We start from the raw sequence: 16,966 nt of genomic DNA, 5'->3' as shown, positions 1-16,966 counted from the left end.
CTATTTATAAAAACGATAGCAAAATCTATGTGTCTAGACAAAGGCTTATTTTATCACAAATTTATTTGCACCTTGTCTGAGATATGGTAATCAAATGATAGTTCTAATTTCTTTGATTTATATTATAATTATATTTTCAAATGACATTATTTCCTATTCTCATTAAAATCTTTTTATTTGGTTTTTTCTTTAAGCAAAAAGAAGATAATATTCGTTCCTTAACTATGCTCGATCATTTTGGTTTTGAATGTTTGCCTCATCAATTGGTGAACAAATCTATTCAACAAGGATTCTCTTTTAATATTCTCTGTGTGGGTAAGTGCCAAATGCCTCATCTCAATTATTCCTTAATTTTCCCAAATGCTCACTTCAACTTATCTTAAACAGCATAACACTGGTGCTGTTAATTCAAGACCATGTATTTATATTAGTATGGGGTTTTGTCTTCCTAGTCATATTACTTACACTTTTTTCTTTAAATTTTTCAGCACTCTTCAAAATCTGATGTGCCTTTGTGTCTATTTTCTTTCTATATTATGTTAATGACTGACGGAGTCAGGAGTAGCATGTATACCTTCAAGGACATCCCAATCTTTGAAGTATTTGGGACACTTTAAACCACTCTTGGGGCTCAGAGTGTTACTTCTCAGCCATCTTATGTCCCTAAATGATGTATCTATGTTTGTTACAGGGGAAACTGGAATTGGAAAATCAACACTGATTGACACATTGTTTAATACTAATTTGAAAGACAAAAAATCCTCACATTTTTACTCAAATGTTGGACTCAAAATTCAGACATATAAACTTCAGGAAAACAACGTTCAGTTGAAATTAACTGTTGTGAATACAGTGGGATATGGTGATCAAATAAACAAAGAAGCCAGGTTAGTGTTTTCTTATTTTAAATTAAAAGGTTTTTTTTTATTTCAAAGAATTTATTTTCTTTCTCCATGGACTAAATTGTAATATTCTTCTAAGACAATTGAAATCTTTAATCCTAGATTTTAATTCTTTCCTAATTAAGTAATGTTTTCTTATTATGAAATTGATATTTTTGTATGCAGTTGTCTCATTTTCTTACAAGATTTTTGTATTAACCAATTATAGCAAAAATTTGTTGATGTGGTTTCTATTAGTTTTAGCTTATTTTCTTATTTCTTATATGATATTATGAGGACTTTTTAAGTTCCTGTATCAGATTTAAACTTCTTGTATAAGAGGGAAATAAATTGTGACTTAGCAATAGCTTTAGAGTCTTACTCCTTTTTGAAATGGATGCATATTCATTATTCTGTGTTACTCTTCTAGTGAGGTAAAGTTAGCTTCAGAGTGAAAATATTTTTCATGTGTTGACTGTTTTGTGTGATTTATGTTAGTTAGATGCAGAGGTGTGCTAAAGCTGGTTTGTACAAGCTTGTGAGAGCAGATTGTACTCATCTCTTCTCAATTCTACATTCAATGACATCATTTGGGTAGCTTGAAATCAGCCAAGGTGGGAGTATTCACACCACAGAAATCAGCAAGTTTTACAAATGAGTTTGTTTTTTTCCTTCCAAAGAGCCATATTTTAAACATTTACCAGCTCGCCACTGGTTAAAGAAGTCTTTTAAATAAATACTCAACTTCTAACTTAAATATGAAAATGATTTATGTGAAACTCATGAAAAGAATAGACAGTAGAAAAGGGGCTGTGTCAAAGACATATGATACATTGCTTTAAATAGTTCTTAATATTTAAAAAGTAAATATTACCATAGTATCAATAGTCAGTACTTCTGAAAGTATATTTTTAAATGTAAGATTAAGCCTATGGTCAATATACTTAATGTATTGTAAGCATTTCATTGTATGGTGGAATAAGATCCACAAGAGTTAGTGCATCCTATATTAATTTCATGAGTCTGCCATAACAAATTACCATAAACTGGGTGGCATAAAACAACAGAAACTTATTCTCTCACAGTTCTGGAGGCTAGAAGTCCAAAATCAAGGTGTTGGTAGGGCCAAACTCCCTCTAGAGGCTGTAGGGAAGAATGCTTCTTCACTTTATCCAACTTCTATTAGCTGTTGGCATTCACTCTGGCTATATCCCTCCAATCTGTGCCTCCACCTCTACCTTCTCCTTTGCCCTCCATGTTCCTTTAAGAACATTTATGGTTGGATTTAAGGTGTACTCAAACAATCCAGGATGAACTCACGTTGAGTTTCTTAACATAATTATATCTACAAAGTTTTGTTTCAAATAAGATTATACTTACTAGTTCCAGGGGTTAGAATGCAGACATATCCCTTTGGAGATCACCGTTCAACCCACTAGTCCTCTTTTATATAATAGGGTTGTTTCTTAAATGTTTTAAAATTGATTTTTCTCATTTTTTTACTTGTTGTATTGCTTGTTTTCTATCAATTATCCAAGTCATAAATGAATATATTTCTGTAAAAAATTTAAATAATCCAGATGAAATGAAAACCCACTGGGCCAACCTTAAGCACTTTGCTTCATTTCTTTTTGCTAAATAATCACTATTATGAGTTTAGTAAGTTTCCTCTTAGACCTTATCTTATGCAGTTATTGAATTTTTGTAGCAATTGAAATACTTTTAAAATAATGCAGAGTAAATTTATTTAACATATATCAATTATAATATAAAAATGCCTAAAACATTTATGGACAGGTTAATAGATGATTCTGAAACAAAAATCCTTTGTAAAGCACCTTTCTATTTAAGTTATGACATGCTCCTCATGGGTCTCAGGCATTTTCATTTTTCGATCACAACCCGTAGTCAATCTCATGGAAGCAGAGAGTAAAATGTCAGTTGCCGGTTGGTTGCAGGGAAGGAGAAATCAGGAGTTTCTGTTCAATGGGTATAAAGTTTCCATTATGCAAGATGAATAAATTCTAGAGATCTTCTATACAACATAGTAACTATATTTAACAGTACTTTATTGCACACTTAAAAGTTTGCTATGAGAATAGACCTCATGTTAAGTATTCTTATCTCAATTTTAAAAAAACTATAGGATGCTGAAAAAGTGTTGTTGAGAGGGAAACTTATAGCATGATATCCTCATGTTAGAAAAAAAATCTGTCAGTAATGCAAGTTTTCATTTAAAAAAAACTAGACAAATAGGAACAAATTAACCCTAAATAAAGGAAAATATAAGAAAGATTATAGTAGAGCAGAAATTGATGAAAATAGAAAAAGGTCAGAAAATCAATAAAACCCAAAGCCTGTTCTTCAAAAAAAATCAATAAAATTGAAAACTTCTAGCCAGACTGAGCAAGCAAAAGAAATGAGAAGTAAACACCACCAATATCAAGAATAAAAGAGGAGATATCATTACTGCTCTTACAAATATTAAAAGAAGAAGAGTACTACAAACAATTCAATGCCCACAAATTCAACAATTTAGATATTAGCTGTGGGCTTTTCATGTATGACCTTTATTGTGTTGATATAAATTCCTTCTGTACCTAATTTTGAGAGTTTGTTTGTTTGTTTGTTTGTTTGTTTGTCATGAAGGGGTGTTGAATTTTGTGAAACACTTTTCCTGCAACTATGGAGACGGTCTTGTGATTTTATTCTTTAGTCTGTTAATGTTGTGTACCACATTAATTGATTTGCTTATGTTGAATTATCCTTGCATTCCGGGGATAAATCCTACTGATCATGGGGTATGATCCTTTTGATGTTCTGTTGAATTCAATTTGCTAGTATTTTGCTGAAGATATTTGCATGTGTGTTCGTCAGGGATACTGGCCTGTAGTTTTATTTTTTGTTTGTGTGTGGTATCTTTGTCTCACTCTGTTTTCAGGGCAATTCTAACTGTTTAAAATGATTTTGCAAAAGTTCCTGTTTCTTAAATTTTTTGGAAGAGTTTAAGAGGTATTGGCGTTAATTCCTTTCCAAATGTTTGTTAGAATTCAATACTGAAGACATCTGGTCCTGGGTTTTTCTTTCTTGGGAAATTTTTGATTGCTGATTCAATCACCTTATTTATTATTAGTGTACTCTGATTTTCTATTTTTTTGTGAGTCAGTCTTGGTAGATTGTATGTTTGTAGGAATTTCTTTCTTTCTTGTAGATTATCTAGTTTGTTGGCATATAAATGTTTATATCAGTCTTGTGTGGTTCTTTTTATTTTTTGTGGCATCAGTTTTAATTTTTCCTCCTTCATTTATAATTTTATTTATTTGAGTAATCTTTTTCTTCATCTAGCTAAAGGTTTGCCAATTTTATTTATCTTTTCAGAAAAGAATTTAGTTTTACTGCTATTTTCTACTACTATTTCATTTATATTTGCTCTAATCTTTATTTCTTTCCTTCTCTAACTTTCGGTTTAGTTTACTCTTCTTTTTCTAGTTCCTTGAGGTTTAAAGTTAGGATATTAAATTGAGATATTTCTTGTTTTTAAATGTAGGCGTTTATCACTGTAAAATTCCCTCTACTGCTTTTGCTCTTCCAAGAAGTTTTGGTATGTTGTTATTTTTTGCTTGTGTCAAGATATTTTGTAATTTGTTTTGATTGTTTCTTTGACCCAATGTTTGTTCGTAAGCCTGTTTTTAACTCTCTCCACATTTGTGAATTTTCTATTTTTCCTTTTGTTATTGACTTCTAGTTTCATTTTATTGCAGTCAGAAATGATACTTGGTATAATTTCAGTCTTCTTAAATTTGTTAAGACTTGTTTGTGGGCTCACATATGATCCATCCTGGAGAATGTTATGTGTGCTCTTGAGAAGAACGTGTATTCTGCTGCTGTTGGGTCCAATGTTCTGTATATATCTATTAGGTGCATTTGTTCTGTTGTGTTGCTCAGTTTTGCTCTTTCCTTATTGATTTTCTGTCTGGATATTCTATCAATTGTTGAAAGTGGGATATTGAAGTCTCTTACTGTTACTGTGTGTTATTCTCTTTAGTTCTGTGAATGTTTGCTTTTTATATTTAAGTACTCTAATGTTGATTTCATATATATTTATAATTGTTATACCTTCCTGATGAGTTGATCCTTTCACCTTTATAAAATAGCCTTCTTTGTCTCTTCTGACAACTTTTAACTTAATTTCTATTTTAACTGATAGAAGTAGAGTCACCCCTACATTCTTGTTGTTACCATTTTCAAGGAATAGCTTTTTTCATCCTTTCACTTCCAGCCTATGAGTGTCTGGATTCTAAAGTGGGTCTATTGTAGAGCATGTAGTTGGATTTTGTTTTTTTATCCATTTGGGCACCTTATGTCTTTTGATTGGAGAGTTTAATCTGTTTAACTGATTATTATATATTACTTTATTAAAAATAATTATATATAATATATACTAGTAATTATTATATACTCTATAATATGTAATACATATAAATAATTATTTTTTCTTTCATAACTTTGAATATATCATCCCACTCCCTTCTGGCCTGCAAGTTTTATGCTGAGAAGTTAGTTGATAGTCGGACTGGAGCTCCCTTATATGTGATGAGTTGTTTTTCTGTTACGGCTTTCAAAATGTACTCTTCGCTGCTGATTTTGGACAATTTGAACATACCATATCTTGGTGTACACTTCTTAGGCTTCATCTTATTTTGAGGTCCTTCAAGTTTTATGAATGTGCTAGTCCACTTCCCTCCTCAGATATGGGAAATTTTCAGCCATTATTTCTTTAAATAAGCTTACTGCCCATTTCCCACTCTCTTCTTCTAGGATTCTCTTGATAAATATATTGTTTAGCTTGATAGAGTCCCATAATCCCCCAAAGCTTTCTTCACTATTTAAAAAAATTTTCTTACTGAGATTATGATAGTTAACCTTGCAAAATTTCAGTTGTACATTATTGTTTGTCAGTCATGTTGTAGGTGCACCGCTTCACCTTTTGGGCCCACCCCCACCCCACCTTTCCCCTGGTAGCCACTAATCTGTTTCTTTGTCTACATGTTTAGCTTCCACGTATGAGTGGAGTCATACAGAGATTGTCTTTCTCTATCTGGCTTATTTCACTTAACATAATACCTGCAAGGTTCATCCATGTTGTTGTGAATGGGACAATTTTATCCCTTTTTATGCCTGAGTAGCATTCAATTGTATATATATACCAAATCTTCTTTATCCAATCATCAGTTGATGGGCACTTAGGTTGCTTCCCAATCTTAGCTATTGTAAATAATGCTGCAATGAACATAGGGGTGCATGGGACTTTTGGAATTGCTGATTTCAAGTTCTTTGGGTAGATACCCAGTAGTGGGATGGCTGGGTCATATGGTATTTCTATTTTTAATTTTTTGAGAAATCTCCATACTGTTTTCCATAGTGGCTGCACCAATTTCATTCCCACCAGCAGTGTATGAGGGCTCCTTTTCCTCCACAACCTCTCCAACATTTGTTACTTTTTGTTTTGGTTACTTTTGCCATTATAATGGGTGTAAGGTGATATCTTAGTGTAGTTTTGATTTGCATTTCCCTGATGATCAGTGATGATGAACATCCTTTCATGTGCCTATTGGCCATCTGTATATCTTCTTTGGATAAATGTCTGTTCATGTCTCCAGCCCATTTGTTGATTGGGTTGTTTGAGTTTTTGTTCTTGAGTTGTGTGAGTTCTTTATATATTATGGAGGTTAACCCTTTGTCAGATATATGACTTGCAAATATTTTTCCCAATTGGTGGCTTTTTTTGTTTCAATCTTGTTCTCCCTTGACTTGAAGAAGCTCTTTAGTCTGATGCAGTCCCATTTGTTTATTCTTTCTATTGTTTCCCTTGTCTGAGAAGACATGGTGTCTGAAAAGATCCTTTTAATACTGATGTCAAAGAGTGTACTGCCTACATTTTCTTCTAGAAGCCTTATGGTTTCAGGTCTTACCTTCAGGTCTTTGATCCATTTTGAGTTTATTTTTGTGAATGGCGAAAAAGAATGGTCAATTTTCATTCTTTTACATGTGGCTTTCCAGTTTCCCCGGCACCATTTGTTGAAGAGACTTTCTTATCTCCATTGTATGTTCTAAGATCCTTTGTCAAAGATTAGCTGTCCATAGATGTGTGGTTTTATTTCTGGGCTTTCAGTTCTGTTCCATTGATCTGTGAACCCGTTTTTGTACCAGTACCATGCTGTTTTGATTACTGTAGCTTTGTAGTATGCTTTGAAGTCAGGGATTTTGATGCCTTCAGCTTTGTTCTTTTTTCTCAGGATTACTTTAGCAATTCGGGGTCTTTTGTTGCCCCATATGAATTTTAGCATTCTTTGTTCAATTTCTGTAAAGAATGTCATTGGGATTCTGATTGGGGTTGTGTTGAATCTGTAGATTGCTTTATGTAGTGTGGACATTCTAACTATGTTTATTCTTCCAATTCATGTGCATGGAATGTCTTTCTATCTCTTTTTATGTCATTATCAATTTCTTTCAGGAAAGTCTTGTAGCTTTCATTGTATAGGTCTTTCACTTCCTTAGTTAAATCCATCCCAAGGTATTTTATTCTTTTTGTTGCGATTGTGAATGGTATTGTGTTCTTGAGTTCTTTTTCTGTTAGTTCATTATTAGAGTATAGAAATGCTACTGATTTATGTAAGCTGATTTTATACCCTGCAACTTTGCTGTAGTTGTTAATTATTTCTAATAGTTTTCCAATGGATTCTTTGGGGTTTTCTCTATATAAGGTCATGTCCTCTGCAAACAGTGAGAGCTTCACTTCCTCACTCCCTATTTGGATTCCTTTTATTCCTTTCTCTTGCCTGATTGCTCTGGCCAAAGCCTCCAGTACTATGTTGAATAAGAGTGGTGGCTTTTATTATGTTGAGGTAATTTCCTTCTATCCCCATTTTGTTAAGAGTTTTTATCATAAGTGGCTGTTGGATCTTGTCAAATGCTTTCTCTGCATCTATTGAGATGATGATGTGGTTTTTATTCCTCAATTTGTTTATGTGGTGTATCACATCGATTGATTTGTGGATGTTGAACCATCCCTGTGTCCCTGGTATGAATCCCAGTTGATCATGATGTATTATCCTTTTGATGTATTGCTCGATTCGGGTTCCCAATATTTTGTTGAGAATTTTTGCATCTGTGTTCATTAGTGATATGGGCCTGTAGTTCTCCTTCTTTGTGCTGTCCTTGTCAGGCTTTGGTATCAGAGTGATGTTGGCTTCATAGAATGTGTTAGGAAGTGTTCCATCCTCCCTAACTTTTTGGAATAGCTTGAAAAGTATAGATATTAAATCCTCTCTAAAGTTTGGTAGAATTCCCCAGGAAAGCCATCTGGTCCTGAGGTTTTATTCTTTGGGATGCTTTTGATTGCTGTTTCAATCTCTTTCCTTTTGATTGGTCTGTTCAGATTGTCTGCTTCTTCTTGACTTAGCTTTGGGAGGTTGTAAGAGTCTAAGAATTTATCCATTTCCTCTAGGTTATGTATTTTGTTGGCATATAGTTTTTCATAGTATTCTTATAATCAATTGTATTTCTGTGGAGTCTGTTGTTATTTCTCCTCTTTCATTTCTGATTTTGTTTATTTGAGCTTTCTCTCTTTTTTCTTTGTAAGTCTGGCTAGGGGGTTGTCAATTTTGTTTATCTTCTCAAAGAATGAGCTCGTTGTTTCATTGAGCCTTTCTACTGCCTTTTTTGTTTCAATAGCATTTATTTCTGCTCTGATTTTTATTACTTCTCTCCTTCTGCTGACTTTGGGCTTTGTTTATTCTTCTTTTTCTAATTCAGTTAGGTGTAATTTGAGATTGTTTATTTGGGATTTTTCTTGTTTGTTAAGCTGTGCCTGTATTGCGATGAATTTCCCTCTTAATACAGCTTTGGCTGTATCCCACATGAGTTGGTATGGCACGTTATCATTTTCATTTGTCTCCAGATATTTTTTTATTTCTTCTTTAATTTCTTCAATGATCCATTGCTTGTTCAATAGCATATTGTTTAGTCTCCACGTCTTTGTCACTTTCTTAGCTTTTTTCTTGTAATTACATTCTACATTTATAGCATTATGATCAGAGAAGATGCTTGTTATTATTTCAATTTTTTTTTAATTTATAGAGGCTTGCCTTGTTTCCCAACATATGGTCTATCCTTGAGAATGTTCCATGAGCACTTGAGAAGAATGTGTATTCTGCTGTTTTTGGATGAAGTGTTCTATATATGTCTATTAAATCCAACTGTTTTAGCTTTTCATTTAATTCCACTGGTTCATTGTTGATTTTCTGTCTGGATGATGTGTCCAATGATGTGAGTGGGGTGTTGAGGTCCCCTACTATTATTGTGCCATTTTTGATACCTTCTTTTAGGTTTGTTAATAGTTGCTTTATGAACTTTGGTGCTCCTGTGTTTGGTGCATAGATATTTATAAGCATTATTTCTTCTTGATGTAGTGTCCCTTTGATCACTATATATTGTCCCTCTCTGTCTCTCTTTACCTGCCTTATCTCGAAATTTACTTTGTCTGATACAAGTATTGCAACACCTGCTTTCTTTTGTTTGCCATTATCTTGCAGTATCATCTTCCACCCCTTCACTTGGAGCCTGTATTTGTCATTGGAGCTGAGATGTTTCCTGGTGGCAACAAATTGTCGGATCTTCTTCTTTAATCCATCTTGCCACTCTGTGTCTTTTTATTGGAGAGTTCAATCCGTTTACATTGAGGGTGATTATTGATGTATGAGGGCTTAATGCTGTCATTCTGTCATTCGCTTTCCAGTTTTCTTGCATTTCCTTTGTTTCTCGTCCTGTGTGTTTTGGTCTACCCTTTGATTTCTGCAGTTTCTTGTGCTGTATTTCTTAGTTTTTTCCTTGTTTATTATTTGTGTCTCTGCTCTGCTTTTTAGTTTAGTGGCTGTCCTGAAGTGTGTATTCAGAATCTCATGCATAACATAGTCCATTTTCTGATGGCCTCTTATTTCTTTCATCTAAACTGATTCAGTCCCTTTCCTCCTCCCCTCCTAAGTTATTATTTTCATATCTTATTCCAACTTGTGTTGTGATTTTGTGGTTAAAGTGACAAGATTGTCTTTGTTTTTGGCGTTTTCCTTCCCTTTATCCTAATGCTATATTTGAATATTTGCTATCCTATTCTGATTCTATCTGTCTCCTTTCTCTGTGTTTTGTGAACTCTTTCTCCCTTTCTTTCTTTTTTCAGGTATGAGGGTCTTCTCGAGGATTTCTCGTAGGGAGAGTCTTGTGGCTACGAAGTCCCTTAGTCTTTGTTTGTCTGGGAAAGATTTAATTTCTCCCTCATATCTGAATGATAGTTTTGCTCGATAGAGTATTCTTGGCTGAAGATTTTAATCTTTTTTTTCATCTTTCTGATTTTTCTCCCCAAACCCCCCCAGTACCTAGCTGCATATTTTAGTTGTGGGTCCTTCTAGTTGTGACACATGGGACACTGCCTCAGTGTGGCCTGATGAGTGGTGCCATGTCCATGCCCAGGATCCGAACCAGTGAAACCCTGGGCTGCCACAATGGAGCACGCGAACTTAACCACTCGGCCACAGGGCCAGCCCCGATTTTTATCTTTTAAAGTTTTGAATATGTCATTCCATTCTCTCTTTGCTTGTAAGGTTTCTCCAGAGGAATCTACTGAATGTCTGATAGGGGTTCCTTGTAGGTTATTTTCTTCTGCCTTGCTGCCCTGACTATTCTTTCTTTGTCATTCATTTTTGCCAGTTTTACTACTATATGCCTTGCAGTAGGTCTTTTTACATTGACTAATCTAGGAGATCTGAAAGCTTCCTCCACACAGATTTCTCTCTCATTCCCTAGATTTGGGAACTTCTCTGCTATTATTTCTTTGAGCACGCTTTCTGCTCCATTCTCCTTCTCTTCACCTTCTTGGATACCTATAATTCTTATGCCACATTTCCTCATTGAGTGGCATATTTCTCAGAGACTTTCTTCATTTCTTTTTAGTCTCAGTTCTCTCTCCTCTGTCTGGAGCATTTCAACATGTCTATCTTTGATTATGCTGATTCAGTCCTCTATGGTGTCCACACGAACATTCAGGGAATCCATATTTTGTTTTATCTCTTCCATTGTGTCTTTCATCTCTAGTATTTCTGATTGATTCTTCTTTATACTTTCAATCTCTTTTGTGAAGTAGCTCCTGAACTCGTTGAATTGTATCTCTATATTCTCTTTTACCTCATTGAGTTTTTGACAATAGCTATTCTAAATTCATTGTCATTTAGTTTACTTATTTCTGAGTCCTCAGGACATAATTCTGGGTATTTATTGTTTTCCCTCTGGTCTGGAGTTTTGATGAACTGATTGATGCTGGTACTACAGGTTTACCCGTTATATTATTCACTTGCAGTTACAGCCTATCGCCACTAGATGGGGATCAAGAGACGCATATTCTGAGCCCTCTGCCTTCACCCAAGATGGCACAGCACAGCCTCGGTCTTGGTGGGTGGGCATTTTCTTTTGCATGCAGGTCCAGGTTTCCTGATCAGCTCTCTCTATCTGGTCTCTTGGGGTCTTGGCTTGATGAGGTCACCCCATGTGAAAGCTTTTGCCCTGTCAGAGGGCTTCCCTCTAGGCTGCAAGGGCGCTAGAGAGTCCTGGTTGATCCCACGGATGCACAACCCCTCCACCCACCTTCCCTCACAGAGCCTCCCATGGCAGCGATCCCAGTCTTTAGGGTAGGGAGCAAAGTTCTCTCTTACCCCATTCCAGGTCCTCCAAGGGGGGCTCCAGCCTCTCCACCCTCCATAATTTGGCTGCTGTGAGTCTCCAAGGATTCCTGTGCTATTAGGATATTTTCTGTTGGAATATGGTTACTCCTTTTTGTTGTATGTTGGAGGGGAGAGAGTTCCGGGCAAGCTCATTCCACCATGATGCTCTTTCTTCACTATTTTTTATTCTTTTTTCTTTTTGCTCCTCTGGCTGGATAATTTCAAATGACCTGCCTCTGAGTTTGCTAATTTTTCTTCTGCTTCATCAAGTAACTGTTGAGTTCCTCAGGTGATTTTTCAGTTCGGTTATTATAGTTTCCACCTCCAGGATTTCTGTTTGCTTCTTCTTTATCATTTCTACTTTGTTCAAATTGTTATTTTGTTCACATATCATTTTTCTGATTTTGCGTAGTTATCTTTAAGGAACTCACTGTATTTCTTTATGTCATGTCTCCAACTTTATTCCAGGCTGGTATGTTCTGATTCCCCTTTCTTTATCTTTTGTAAGTATACTTTAGGTTTTTGCTTTGTGGTTATCATGAGGCTTACATAAAGTATCTTATGGGATAAAAGAGTCCATTATAGCTGATAGGTACTTCACTTCCATGGCACACAAAAGCTCCAATCTTTTACTCCCCTCTTTTATATCTTTGATGTCACATTTACCTCTTTTTCTATTGTGTATTTGTTAACAAACTATAGTATCTATAGTTATTTTTAGTACTTTTGTCCTGAACTTTTATACTATACTTAACTGGTTAACACATGTCACAGAATTAGATTTTTTTGTCTGACTGTATATTTACCTTTACCAGTTTTATATTTTTGTATGTTTTTATGTTCTAATTAGTGTCTTTTCATTTCTGCCTGAACTTCTTTTGGTTTTTCTTGCAAGGAAGGTCTAGTGCTGATGAACTTCCTCAGTTTTTTCGTTTGTTTGCTTGGGAAAGTCTTTATTTCTCTTTCATATCTGAAGAATAATTTTTCCAAATAGAGTATTCTTGGCTGGCAATTATTGTCTTTCAACACTTTGAGTATGTCATTACACTCTCTCCTGGCCTGTGGAGTTTCTGATGAGAAATCTACTGATAGCCAATGGGGTTCCTTTGTAGGTCATAGTCTTTTTTTTCTCATGCTGCTTTTAGGATTCATTCTTTGTCTTTGATTTTCACAGTCTCATTGTAGTGTGTCTTCAAGGTCTTTTGCATTGAGATATATGGTGATCTATTAGGCTTGTGAACTTGGATGTCCAAGTCTTTCCTCAGGTTTGGGAAGTTCTCAACTATTATTTCTTTAAATAAATTCTCTGCCACCTTTGACCTCCCTTCTCCTTCTGGAACTCCAATTATGCTGATATTTGTATGTTTTGTGGAGTCTCATAGATCATATAGACTTTCTTCACTCTTTTTCATTCTTTTTTCTTTGTTCTCCTCTATGTGGGTTATTTAAAATGTTCTATTCTCTAGCTCACTGATTCTACCCTCCATTTGGTCTACTGTGCTGTAGATGCTCTCTATTTCATTTTCCTATTTCATTAATTGAATTATTCAGCTCCAGAGTTTCTGTTTGGATCTTTTTTATGACCTATATCTCCTTGTTAAATTTCTCATTTGAACATGTATTGTTTTCCTGATTTTGTTGAATTGCCTTTTTGTATTTTCTTATATCCCATTAAGTTTCATTAAAATAGCTATTTTGTAATCTTAATCAGATAGACAGCAAAATTCTGTGCCTTTAGTTCAGTTATTGGAGGATTATTGTTACATTTCAGTGATGACATGTTTTCTTGATTCTTCATGTTCTTAGGAGTTTTGCATTGCTGATTTCACATTTGATGTAGCAGATGCCTCCTCAAATCTTTTAGTTGCATTTAGGTGGGATATATTGTTCATTTGTCCCGTTATATCTGGGAATTTCTCTGACCTCATAAGGATACCCCAGCTATGCACTTCTTGCTTCTTCTTGTGGAAAAATTTTAAGCTTTTATGTCTTCTCTGTTCTTCAACTCCTCTGACTGGCTGCTGGAAACTTCTCTTTTTTTCCAGTAAGTGGTGCTACAACTCAAATTTTACATAAAATGGTTTCTTCCTTGCTCATAGACCCTTGTCTTATTTTTCTGACCACACTCTATTTACTAGATCTTGCTCTTGCAACCACAATGAGTACTGTGCACACACAACCAGCTGCAGAGTTGGAGGAGGTGAGGGTTTAGCACTCAGGGCATTGGGAGTGCTATGGTCCCAGCAGCGGATCATCAGATGAGGTTCTCCTAGAGGTTCTTGGTCAGACTTCCTGCTGATGTACTGAGCCTAGTCAGCAAGGACCATGTCCCTTTAATGCCCTTTTATATTATCTGCCTCTTTCCCAACTTTCTTCCTCCCCCTAGTCATGGATTTCCTGCATCAGTATTCTGGGTGATTCTGGAGAGAAATGTTTCTTTCCAGCAGCATCCTGCACAACTGGGGTAGCTAGACACTCATTCATGGCTCTCCTTTTTCCCTGAGGCAGATGTCACAACTTGTTATTTCAGCACAGTGCTGTATCACCTTGGTATATTTTAGACTTTAGCAAACTTTCTCTTACCCTCTCCAATGCATCCAAATTTGGTTTTATTTTTGCTCCAATGGTGTGCTGGAATGTCCTGTCTGGATTGCTGAACTTCTACAAGTTTCTCTCCTCTGTGGGTGTATGCCCAAGTCAGCACTCTCCAGTTTTTCCCCAAGTGCATGTAAGAGGTGTTGGGGCAGATTTGCTGGCTCCTGCTGGTTCCACAGCCTGTGCAGAGGTTTATCTGACTATTACTAGAGGCACAGTTGGGCAAGACTATTCCTGGTCCCCTGGCATATTGTGCTCAGTTCCACAACTCCCGCAGAGGTACTTTTATTTGTGGATGGATCTAATTTTTAGTTTTAAAAAGGAAGACAAAGGAGGGACATATTCACTGCCATGATGCTAATTTCATTCTTTTTAAATTTTACATACAGTAAGACTCACTTTTTGTGGTGTATATTTCTGTAGGTTTTTAAGAATGCATAGAGTTGTACATCCACCGTCTCAGTTGTGGTATAGAACAGTTCTATCACATCCAAAAATTGTCTTGTGCTTTAGTCTATCTATCCTTGTGCTGATACCACACCCTATTATTTTAGTTTTATAATAGGACCACGAAGAATATATCTCCCTGTTTTTCTTCAGTATGTCTTGAGCATTCTTGGTCCTTTGCACTTCTACATATATACACATAAAAAATTTGGTTTCTGATTGGAATTGCATTGAACTGATAGATCATTTTGCCATTTCTATAAACAATGTAAAGCATATGCCTTTGTATTGATTTGTAATTGCTATCTTTGTAAGGACAGGTGATATATTTTTAAAATACTTTTGGTAATATATGTACTCACATATTAACTGTTAAGTTATTGATATGTATACTCACATACTAAGTACACATATTAACTATTTATTAAATGATGAAAATGCAGACTTCCAATGTCATTAATCTATTAAGCTAAATGTTTAAATAATGACTTTTTTCAGCTACCAACCAATAGTTGACTACATAGATGCTCAATTTGAGGCCTATCTTCAAGAAGAATTGAAAATTAAACGTTCCTTCATTGACTACCATGATTCTCGTATCCATGTGTGCCTTTACTTCATTTCACCTACAGGACATTCTCTGAAGTCCCTTGATTTATTAACCTTGAAGAATATTGACAGTAAGGTATGTTTGGTAAATCCATCAACCTATCAAGATTTTGTATTTATTTTGAGATAATTTATATCTTGAAGGCATTTGTGTACAAGAACATGTTATTTTGTATTACATGTAGATATATATTTTTCTGTTAATACTTAAAGCATTTGTATTAGCTTCCTAGGGATACCATTACAAAATACTACAGACTTAGTGGTTTAAATAACAGAAATTTGTTTCTCACAGCTCTGGGAGCTGGTAGTCCAAGATCAAGGTGTCACCAAGTTTTGTTTTCTCTGAAACCTCTCTTCTTGGGTGGCAGATGGTCACCTTCTCAGTGTGTCCTCACAGGATCTTTCCACTATGCACACATCTGATATTCCTTTGTTTCCAAGCTTCCTCTTCTTATACAGACACCAGTCAGATTGGATTAAGACTCATCCTAATGGTCTTATTGTAACTTAATCACCTCTTTAAAGATTCTATCTCCAAATACAGTCATATTCTGAGATACTAGGTCTTAGAACTTCAACACATGCATGGGGCATGGAGACACATTTAGTCCATAACAGCATTTGATACATTTCAGCTTTAGCTTGCTTTCCAGAGAAACTTAATTAGAAAATGCATCAGTTAGGAAAATGAGATGCAGGTAAAAAAATTAAAATAAAAATTTAGGGGTTTTTTGGTGGTTAAATGATACTTTAGATCATGGTCATTTGCTCATATTTTTGAAATTAAATTTACTCTATAGTACTGTAAAATAATCCCATTATGATTTACCTGGTACCACTGATGGTGTGAAACATGAAGCACGATCCTGGCTGCTGGTTCTATCGGAGAAGATTCAGAATGCAATATACATATTTTCAACAGAGGATTAATATACACATGAAAGAAATTATGTCCTGAGATCCTTTCCTGCACTCAGCCCTGATAAAACGTGTTGCCTTTTACTTTATACAGCAGTAGAGAGGAAAATTTCCAAAATTGGATTCTGTATATCAAATAAAGCCTGAATTTGTTATGTATTGTTCAAACTGAAAACAAACTTTGTACTTAATCTCACATTTTACCAAGGAGTTGAAATAGTTAGATTTCTAGTTAAAATTTAGCTGCCTCAATTTCTTGATTAGTAGTATATTCAATAGTCAAGGACACATAGTTTTGTTTTTAACTTTATGGGCAGCCATAATCATCAAGCCACTTCCAGAAACATAAATTGCTAGTTTTTTCAAGGACCATTACATTCAAGGGGCAAGGGAGCATGTGTATCTGTTGTCTTCTCTTCCAGTTTGCTCAGCTCTCCCTGCAATAACAGACTTTTGTTCCTCAAGTCTGATCACCTGAGGAATTATTGTCATGGAAAGTTTCCATTTCTTATGTGATAATGATTTACTATCACTGGAGGATATCTTTTCCCAGCTTGCTCATCGATAAAACCCAAGACATTCATGATAGTGTTGAATCTACTTTGGCAGTAGTCTGATTTTTACTGTGGAAGCTATTATTTAATATTTTAAAATTATACAAAATTTTGAACATCTATGTTATAATATGGAAGCCACAGCTTTGCATAAGGATTGTTTTTAAAAAGTTGAATAATCTAGAGCAAA

General features: G+C 35.0%; 1 protein-coding gene across 1 annotated transcript in view; it reads left to right on the top strand.

Annotated features, from left to right (window-relative positions):
* The first annotated feature begins 200 nt into the window (after positions 1 to 200).
* Positions 201 to 16,966, top strand: part of SEPTIN14 (septin 14) — a 67,271-nt gene continuing 50,505 nt past the window's right edge. Inside the window, exons 1-3 of the mRNA XM_044747594.2 lie at positions 201 to 315; positions 692 to 887; positions 15,191 to 15,377. Of these exons, the coding sequence (XP_044603529.2) occupies positions 225 to 315; positions 692 to 887; positions 15,191 to 15,377 (474 nt within the window). The 5' untranslated portion in view covers positions 201 to 224. The remainder of the gene's footprint in view (positions 316 to 691; positions 888 to 15,190; positions 15,378 to 16,966) is intronic.

This window comes from Equus asinus, chromosome 14 (genome assembly GCF_041296235.1).
Source record: "Equus asinus isolate D_3611 breed Donkey chromosome 14, EquAss-T2T_v2, whole genome shotgun sequence".
Classification (NCBI taxonomy): domain Eukaryota; kingdom Metazoa; phylum Chordata; class Mammalia; order Perissodactyla; family Equidae; genus Equus; species Equus asinus.
The sequence above is the reverse complement of the archived record's forward strand: the minus strand, read 5'-3'. Positions and strand labels throughout refer to the sequence as shown.